This window comes from Heliangelus exortis, chromosome 9 (genome assembly GCF_036169615.1).
Source record: "Heliangelus exortis chromosome 9, bHelExo1.hap1, whole genome shotgun sequence".
NCBI classification, from domain to species: Eukaryota; Metazoa; Chordata; class Aves; order Apodiformes; family Trochilidae; genus Heliangelus; species Heliangelus exortis.
This window is the reverse complement of record NC_092430.1, coordinates 16,542,123-16,552,137: the sequence shown is the minus strand read 5'-3', so window position 1 is coordinate 16,552,137 and position 10,015 is coordinate 16,542,123. Positions and strand designations below refer to the sequence as shown.

Here is a 10,015-nt window from a genome sequence, read left to right as displayed (position 1 = left end):
GGTGTGTGCTGTGTAGGGCAGGGAGGCCAAGTCACCCACATCTGGGCTCAAGCAGCGTTCTCCCTGCTGCACTATGCAGTGAGGGGAAAACTGCTGCCAATTTGCAGTGTAAGCACAAGGGCAGTCAAAGCACACTGGTTTCCATTCCCACAGTCCTGCAAAATATCAGTGCACGGACAGAACAGTTCCAAATAACTCCTAGGGGCAGGAACAACGGGAAAAAGCCAGCCAGCTGTACTGCCTGCAGGAGCAGATGTACCCACCATGCTGGCCACCATCTCTGCACAGCAAGATGAGGCAGCAGGCAGGGAGGGAAGCTGCTGGGGAGCAGCCTGATGCTTTTTTACCAAGAGGGGAGCCCTCTCTCTTGACATGACAGTCAATCACACATGGGTCTGTGCACAAAACAGAGTCAGCCCTGTGGCTGAGCTGGCTACTTCCTGACGCTCCCACGCAGGAGAGCTCAAACCATCCAAAGCCTGCTGGGCTCTCTGTAAGTTCAAGTGGGATGACTGAAATGGCAACCAGACAGCCTTGGCTCAGAACTTTGAATGGGAGGAGTGGGGCTGGTGCCCGACTATGAGGCAGAGTTGACAGTCAAGGGAGCACTTAAATTTCAGACACTCCCAAGAAACTTGCATTAGAAGTGCTGTTATTGCTGCTAGGGCACTTCTGCTTACTTGAAACCAGAAGCTGTTCCCATCCTGGCACTGGTACATCAGCCATGAGCACAATGTCTGCCTTCCCAGTCCTCACAGGGTGTAGGAACAGGGATGGCTCCAGCCCATGCTGGCAGGAGCAGAAACAGGAGGGTGCAGACACCCACCTGTGCACCGTGGCTCCTGCTGCAGAAGGCACCTCACAGCAACCACCTGAGTTACATTCCTCATGGTACCTCTTCTCTTTCATGCACTGTTGACCTGGTACATTTTGTTTAGCCCTAGTACTTCCTGTAGGTGGTGGGTGTTAACAGGTGACCTGCTCAGGTGGAAGGAATCAAGTTTGATCATAAAACCCTGCACATGTTTTGAGCTAAGAAAAAAGCAGGACAGAATGGTGGGGACAGAACAGTCAGTGCCTGGGGACTGTAACCATGCAGCCATTCAAACTTTTCTCTCTGGTTAACTATGAAAACCAGAGAAACAAACCAGGCCCATTAATTGTCAACTGTGATGATGAGGAAGGGACATTAACACCTGACATGGAGGATACGACATTCATTGATGCAACAGGAAAACAGCAGGAAGAAATGTGGTAAGTTTTAAAACTTTATTTCAAATTACCCATGGTTTCCTTTTATATTATCAATGTGCTAGAAGTTCACACTACTGGCAGAATACAGGCAATTTAAAATAAAGTATATAATATTCAGACACATTTATATGTAACAGACTTAGAAATTATGGAATGTATTTACAGACATACAGCATGGGATGAAGCTTTAAAATCCTTTACTCTATTAATTACACGTTTACACTGTTTTCAGAAATAACAAAAATTAGATTGCTTTGTAAAACACCACAATATCTATACAAGTTTTTAGATGTCCAAATTCAGCTTAGAAGTCCTCTGTTTCTAAAATGTTTTTTCAAAGAACCATTTATAGTCAATAAAAGGGTTAAAATACTATTTGCCATTGTGTCACTACCAAGAACAACAGAGCTGTTCTGGGTGTTGTAGTTATCTCTGTTTGATTTTCATCAAGCCACTGAGCCTGGGGCATTTATGAAAGCCTCTCCCTTCACAAGGGGGAGGCCCAAACCTTGTCTGTTTTGCCCCAACCACCTCAATGCCATAAATGCCACCGACTGTCTGTGCCACTCATTCTTGAGTGTGTAACCTTGCTGAGCATCAAAGGCAGCTCAGGGCTCAACGTGGTTTGAGAGAGGACAGTGACACAACAGAACATTGTACAGACACCAGCAAGCACAAAACACTCAGATGGATTCCTCCCACACCCTCCAACACAAATGCCCCAGAGAGGAAAGACAATTGCCTCCTTTCTTTAACACACAGCATAAGATTTTATACATGGTTTCTTCAAAATATTCTGCTCACAGGATACAACAAAAATTGCACAGAAATACACTGAAAAATCCCAAATTATTTTGCAAAACGGAACTGAAGTTGTTTTTGGTATAATACATTAAATAAACCTTATAATGAAACTTCAGGTTTGGATTTTTGTCCTGAACATCTGGGTCAAGATTTAGAGTTTGCCAGCATGAAGACACAGGATTATAAATGTCAAACGTGCATGACCACATGCACTGAAACTGCCAGAGTAAATCATTGCTCAGGACACAGTAGGTGACATTGGGGACATGCCACCAGCCCAGCTCAGCTGCTGTGTGCAGCCACTGCTCATAGAGGTTAACAGCTGTGTTACCCAGGCACGATAGGAAATGGCCATTGCCTGCAGTTCAGGCTCAACTCCCCACCCCAGTAATTCCTAAAAACTACTATTAATGAAACATCAAGCTTCCACCCAACCTGAATACTGTTAAGTTTCATTTCCCCCAAGTGCTAGAAGATGGACTGGAGCAAACACCACACCCTCACAATTCCATGAAGGGAATGGTTTTCTTAAAACAGGAATATATAAATATGGTCCACTAAGGGTGTATTAAAAAGTTAACATTCCTCTGTACTGATACAAGTGACCCAATGTTAAAAACTAAGATGGTATCAGTGCATCCCTCTTTCAAACTACATGCAGAGACAAACATGCAAGAAACATTGTGGTCTGTACTGTTTGCTTCAAGTGTCAGAATCTTCACTCAGCAAACTACAGCAGAGACTTCAGACACTTTTATGTAATCCTGTAAGAATTACAAACACCCCTTGCAAGCAAAAATAAGTGAAACACAAGACCTACTAAGAAGTAAAATATGCATGGAGCTGCTCTGTTCCTCTGTGGTACAGGCAAGTTACAGGCATTTTCATTTCTTGAAGGGCTCAGGGCTCTTACCCAACACAAAAGGTTTCTCTTTTTATTTTTGTGGTTTCAAATACCCTTCAGGTGTCTTCTCCACTTGCAAGGTGATCACCCAATGCCAGTAAGAAGCAACTGTAATAATTATGTGAAGTAAGGGATTCAACAGTCACCACAATGGACCTTAAAAAAAATACATGAAGCAAAACAGTGGAAAAAAAAAAAATGCAAATCAAAAGGGGAAAAATCCAGAAAAGCCTAGTCCTTGCCCAGTGCTCCCATGGCAAGTTTACTTTTGCAAAAATGACCTTTAGCTGGCTTATTCCCATTTCTCCTTCCTTTATCCCCATAATATCCTCTTGATGTATTCTGCTTCAAATATAACCCCAGGTCCAACACCTCTGATGCCTGAAATTAGTCTCAGATCCCATGCACCATGTACTGGTAGCAAAATGTTCTGGGATGCTTTACATTGGCCAAAACCTAACAAAGAAACTGCATGGGTGGAGAAATGGATTTTGCAAGGTTTTTTTTTTTTTTTAATAGAACACATTAGAACTGATCTGGTAGTGAGCTTGGCCTCAACACTAGGACCAGAGCACACAGAACTAGGCTTTGTTTTGCAGGTCAGCTTTCACAAAAAATGCAAAACCTCTTGGCTGCCTCTAACAAAACACATCCCTACACAAACAGAAGGGGAGGTGAGAGGGGGCAGGAAATCTCCCTTCACTTTATTGGAAAAATTTTCACATAAAAACCTGTTAAAACTCAAAGTGAATCCATCAAGAATTCTGATTGCTACAATTTGAACAGTTCTGGTTTAGTATCTTTTACTAGGATGTTTCTTGCAGAGAAAACAAGCAGTATTTTTTCCCTTGAGAAAAAAAAACAACAATTTTTTTTCCATCAAATTTTAAGTAAACGAGGACATGCCAACACAAGTTAACAGGGGCATGAGGGGACCCTGTTATCAAACACTACAGGTTTGTGTGAGATTAAGGTCAAGATTGTGTGTTGCAATTTTTAAAATATATAATAGAAATAGCTGTTGTTTGGAGGCAAAGAAATTCCCTTTCTTTGAATCCTGAATGGGAGGAAAGAAATTTAATTCATCATGTGCCTACTGCAGCAACATCTTTTTTTTTTAACATACAAGTTTCCTTAGGAATTATTTTCCAAACTCTACACGCATGTCTTCAGTCTACAAGGCCAGTTTCTACAGCTGCCTCCACCAGCCAGCCACTGGAATTCCCTGCCCTCCTCCCAAAGAACTCTTTTTTCTTTTTTTTTTTTTTCTTTTCTTTTAAATAAGGGGCAAAAATATTGATAATAAGAATGTTTCTGGAAACTGTTGCAATCTCCAAAAAAAATGGAGAAATGACGTAAAACATTCCTGTCAGGAATCACGGAAACTCATTTCCTCAGAACAGAGCTCTGTGTGTTTGGATGCACTGCATGGGCAGTAAAGTCTTCACGTCCTTCTGCTTAGCCAAGGTAACCCAAAAGGTCCTGGAGGTCTTTACACAGCAGACAAGTGGTGAAGTTGCTGCTGCTTTGGGGGTGCCAGCTCCAGGAGCGCCTGGACAGTCCCAGCTACCTGTGTCAAACCCTTCTCTTCTAAAATATGTAGAGGCAAACATAATTGCTCCTGAATAGGGAACAAAACAAAGACAAAAACAAAATGGATGAAAAACACAACTGAAAAGAAAAAAAAAAAAATTAAGCAAAAGGTGACCAAAATATGAAATGTTATGGACAGCTCACACACACACACACACACACAGGTATGAAACGAGATTTCTGCTTGTGACTAACAAACCTTGAACACGACTACTCAAAGAAGGAGGCCTTACGGTAATCCTTGTGTTTATAAAAAAAAAAAGCTTACAAAAAAGAATTCAACAGAGGGTCATGGGAGAAGAGGGGAACATCAAATTCTCCTCTGTCTCTGCCCACACTGAAATGGCAGCAGCTTGTGAACTTAAAGTACATGAATTTAAGGAGGGGGAAAGCTCAGCTCCAACACAATGACTTTGCTACTACACAGAGTAGGAAAGGAACTATGACTTCCTTTCCAAAACACAACTGCCTTTTGAAAGGAGTCCTCACGTAGCAAGCCTGTGTAGTGTGAGGAAAGACCTGCTTTAAATCAGGGAATTAAATACTATGCAACAAGTCTAAGAGGAAATATACTTAAAAGCAATTTTCATCTCATGAGAAACACTGTCCATCCAAAGCACTCTGATCTCTGTCATTGCAAAAATCCCTTGGAAAGCACAAAAAAGTAGGAAGTATGAGTTGTCTTATGAAAAAGAGAAAGACTTGTTTCTACATATGACTGAAATAACCTTGACCATAAATACAGAAAATGCTGTTTCTCCTGTTCAAGGCAATGAGAAATTGACAGCGTATTTATAGGCAAATATTCATCCTAAGTCATGTGTGAGTCTAACTACTGTTAATTTAACCTCCAGAAGCACACCCACCTAGCAGGTTACCTCCAAAGTACCCTAAGGAGTAACAGTAATACACAAAATGCAAAAAGAGGTTCAAAGTGTTTATTAATAATTCTGTCAGTCTCAGTCTAAGATGGATTTAAAGCCTCATCCTACACAAGTCCTTGGCTTATCCTGGCCAGGATACATGCCACAGGTCAGGATACATGTCCAACAGTTCTCTGTAGAAAATAATTGAAGTCTGCCCATCCTACAGAGCTACCAAGGTTATTTTTCACGTTATTTCCACAGCAACCTGAATTTCTCCACTTTTTGAATCTTTACTGCCTTTTGCTGTTGAAGAAATCCTTCAGCAGAAACACTGGCAGCCAACACTCCTCCTGCACAGCTCAGCGCAGAGAAAACAAATGAACCCAGACTGAAATTGTCACAGTAAGCCATATGATCAGGCTGAAATACATTTTTCTTCCAGCAAATCTATGTTATTTTGAAAAAATTGTGCTTTTTGAGAAAATACTTGTAAACTTGAGCAAATACGCCTCATTTTTTTTCTTTAGTATGCAAACAGATAAGGGGAAAAGCTTTGGAATGACTCCATACCATAGACAGGCATGACAAAGAAAATTTAAGAAGTGGAAGGCACTGTTAGTGTAAAACCCCTTGCAGCTTTTATCACAGTGTTCATTAGAAGAAGTTAAGAAATATAGGAAATGAGTTCATTTTAGTTCGTAACAGTAAGCAATGCAAAAATAGCTTATTTAAAAATAAAACAATCTCCCCCTGTCAAAGGTCCCCTCTTTCCTCAAAAATGTTTTGCTTGGACAGAACACTTTGTGTGATTTGGAAAGAGGGCACCAACTCCTATACTACACCATTTGTTAAATACTTTGTGTTACAAGAGCTTGTGAGATCCACTTATGCATAACACATTTTAACTGGTGGTGACCCCGTTTGCAACTAAAGTCCTGTGTATCTTAGACTGTGCTTCAGAGTTGTTGCCAGGTTAATGTCAGAATGCTAACACCACTTAAAGTGGCCTTACAAGCCATTTACTGCATTTTCAGATATAAGAGAAGTTTATTGAAAACACATTTGGAACAGCCATTTTACTTAACACTTACCTGTCACTGGACTCTGAGCAGAGTTCCCTGAATCAATCTACACTCTGAGAAGACATGGTCTTTTACACATCCCATGGGGAATGCCCTGAAGTTATGAGGTGTCCCTGAGACATTAAAGCACTAAAGCACCAGGATGCTTTTCCTGGGGAGCTGAAAAGCTTTATGGAAGACTATTCGAGTTTTGTAAAATAGTGAAGAGTAATCCATGCAGTTGGGACCTAGATTTTTGCAACTTCATGATACAAAAGTTTCTGGAAATTACAGGGTAAGAGGAAGAAGGAAATAAGCATGGAACAAGCATAGGCTGGGGCACCCACAATCAAGTGGCAACTCAATAAGTTTTTGTTAAGCTTTATCTAGAGCACAGTAAAATGCTGTGGCATTCTGAAAGAGTCTTAAAAGATTTTTCTTCTTCTTTTCTCCCAAAGCTGCTGAAGAACTCAATTTCTCTGAAAATTTCCTGCTTCATCTGTTAAGAAGCTCAAGTAGCTCAGAATTCACTGACAGTTATTCTAAAAATCCCAACTCACATTAAATACACCACAGTCTACAAATATGAGAAATCAAATGTTCTCAGAGGTAGGATCAGGGACTGAGGTTAAGAAAAAATTACCAGTGACAAAACTTTACATAAAATTACCAGTGAACAAAATTTACCAGACCATGTCTCCTAAGACTGTGAGATCTCATCAAGAACACCAATACTGAAAAAAGTACTTTGTCTCCTTTACCATTTTTCATCAGATAATCCTCAAGCAAGCTACCAAAGTGGGTGCAATTGCCATCATACAAATAGGGAAACTGGGGTACAAACTGACAAGATATATTTCCCAGTGCTACATCACTCGTCAGCAGACTACAGCAGGCACCCACATATCCTAACCTCAGTCCCTTGCTCTAGCACATGGACAGCACTTCCTACCTTGTAAAAGCATTATATCTGCTAAATATGAGACAGCAAATACAAATGTGAATCATGTACCAGACGGTTGTGTGCATGCACCAGTGTGTTTACACATCATACTCATCACCTCTGTCCCATCAGTGGGAAAGAAAGCACTTCATACACACAGCCTTGACAAAAAGCAAAGTCCTTTCCCAAGCAGCAGAGTGGAGGGAGGAAGCAGCAACACTGTCCTGCAGCTAGAGAAAAAAGACCCAGCGATAGAACATACAGAGCGTTAGCATTAGAGTACAGTAAAACACCACAAAGCCCCAGAGCTGAATGGAAAGGGAGACAAGACTGGATTCTTCTGAATCTGTCCCCAGGGAAAGAAGAGTCTCAACTGTTCTTTTAACGCTGAGGTTTAGCTGAAGAATGTCAGAAGGGGAACAAAGATTGTCCTGTCCAGAGGGTGTGAGCAGGAAGGGAAAACAGACAGAAAAAAAAAGGTCAGTCAGTTAGCCATAGCAACATCCACAGAGCAGTCATTAGACATCTCAGATATAACCTACACATTCACAGCTGGTTAATTCTCAAAGGAATCAGCAAAAATCCCATTGCAAAGAACTCACTCACTGCAAGTATCTAGTGTTCAGTGAGGTGCTTGTCACCTGCACAACTTAAACACGTAACAGTCTTTGTTGGGAGAAGCAGCACTTAACACAGGCCTCCTTCAGGAGAAATGAGGAGGCTACAGGTTTGAGATGCTGTTGGCACTTATTACTTACCTAAGTTAAGTCTCTGTACACATCTTAGTTAATAAAAACTAAAGCACAAGGGACTATTTATGAGTAACTGACGTTTGAATGCAGTATCCTGCAGAAATATCTATTACTGATTAGTATTTAAATGTTCTGTAACTACTCCCACTATGTATCTCTTCCTTCCCCTTCACCTGGGAACTGCTGTGGATCAGTGAGATGTAGATGTACAGATCAATATCAATCTTTTGATGCAAAGACTTTAACTAGCAAAGTCCTACAGAAATAGCTGCTCCACTCTGGTGCCCATAATTAACATTTTCTTAATAGTAACCTTCCTCTTAGAAGGCAGGTATTTCTACATAGATCCATACTTTTGGAAAGCCTTTTATTTTTGTAATAAGAATGTAAATGAAAGGAAATACCTTTAGGCATCTTTTCAATAACAATATACTGGGTTACCACGCCACTCTTGCATACAGATAACATGTTCACATCTCAGTTATGAAATGCAGACATGTAGAACTTTGGAGTTCAGGTGGGGGTATTTCAGTAAGTTTCCCCAGAGACATTCTCCTTGAACTCTTTCACAAGGAGGCAAGCTTTTTCACTTGTTTTCAAATGTGGGTCATTTCAGCGATCTGCTCTGTACTGCAATCCCATAAAAATTACATCTTGCCTTTTAGGAAAGCTATAAATAGGGAAGCTGGGACAGAACTGAAAAATTTTGCTCCAGATAAATTTATATTGTGCAGTTCTGCTGGGAGTAAAACTCTGAAATTTCTTAGATCAAAATAGTGCAGGATCTTGAAGCACCAATTCACTACTGAGTCATGTGAAATTGCCAGGCAGCTTAATGTATACACTGTCCTAAAATCCCAACAGCTCAAATGCCAGCAAGTGAAGCTATCTGAAAACACCAGAAATTACTGCATGATGACTCAAGAACATTGCTTTTAGAAATAGCTAGGAAATGAGTCACTGGGTCTACTTTTCCCTTTCACAATACAAAAGAAAGCAAACAGCACCTATAAGAGAAATGTTAATTCTTAACAGTATAAGAAAGCAAATCACTTAATGCACTAGAACTAAAAATAAGAAAAACATCATGTATTAAAATTCTTTGTTCTGTGACAGCTGCTGAATAAGAAAGTGGAAAGGACAGGACAGCATAAAACAGGTTAAGTGGACTCAGATGGATTATTGTATATGTTCCCACCTCCTAGATCTTCCAAGTTGCAGAAGGGGACAAGAAATATCAGAAGACAGATTTCTACCACTGGTACTTAGCAAAAGGATTAGGAACAAATTGCATCAGCTGTTTTGAATCTGAGTGAATCTGATCAGATAAAACTGTATCTGTCTTAATTTTCATCTGAAGACAATGCAAGATTACTTTGGTCTATACTGCAAGACACAGCTTATACTCTGACCTCCTAAACTTTTAATCACTTGGTTTTCATCAAATCTTTCAAAGAATGTTTTACTTCCTGAAGGATCAGAAAAGCCTGTACCTGAGAGAAACATTGTATCAGAACAGTAGAAATATATACCTGAGGCACTCCAATCCTTCTGCAAGCTTCCAAGAAATTCTCCACGTTTCGTCTGCATTTTGCCATTGTAAGTTTAGGCTGCAAAGAAGTAAAGAAGGCAGGCACAATGTTCTTAATTAGCATGATTTAAAAACATCTTTACTTTTCATTTAAATAGACCCCTTAATGCATCTCCTTGCCAAAAAACACTGAATAGATATAAGCTTACCTAATTCAAAGCAGGCCCTGTTGAAATTTGCTTTTCTAGAGAAAAGCAAGCCCAAATTTCAGAGCTATTTTATGAAAAGCCAATTTATGAATGTTGGA

General features: G+C 40.3%; 1 protein-coding gene across 20 annotated transcripts in view; it reads right to left on the bottom strand.

Moving 5' to 3' along the window:
• Window positions 1-1,255: 1,255 nt before the first annotated feature.
• The window catches only part of LRCH3 (leucine rich repeats and calponin homology domain containing 3), a 62,402-nt gene continuing 53,642 nt past the window's right edge, over window positions 1,256-10,015 (bottom strand). For 12 of the 20 annotated variants that reach the window (XM_071752397.1, XM_071752403.1, XM_071752401.1 and 9 more), the window contains 2 exons: window positions 9,710-9,787; window positions 5,479-7,856 (listed from right to left, as the gene is read on the bottom strand). In XM_071752397.1, the coding sequence (XP_071608498.1) occupies window positions 7,656-7,856; window positions 9,710-9,787 (279 nt within the window). In that variant the 3' untranslated portion in view covers window positions 5,479-7,655. Of the gene's footprint in view, window positions 4,584-5,478; window positions 7,857-9,709; window positions 9,788-10,015 lie in introns of those variants that run through there. The other 8 variants (XM_071752415.1, XM_071752414.1, XM_071752411.1 and 5 more) reach the window with 1 other exon arrangement.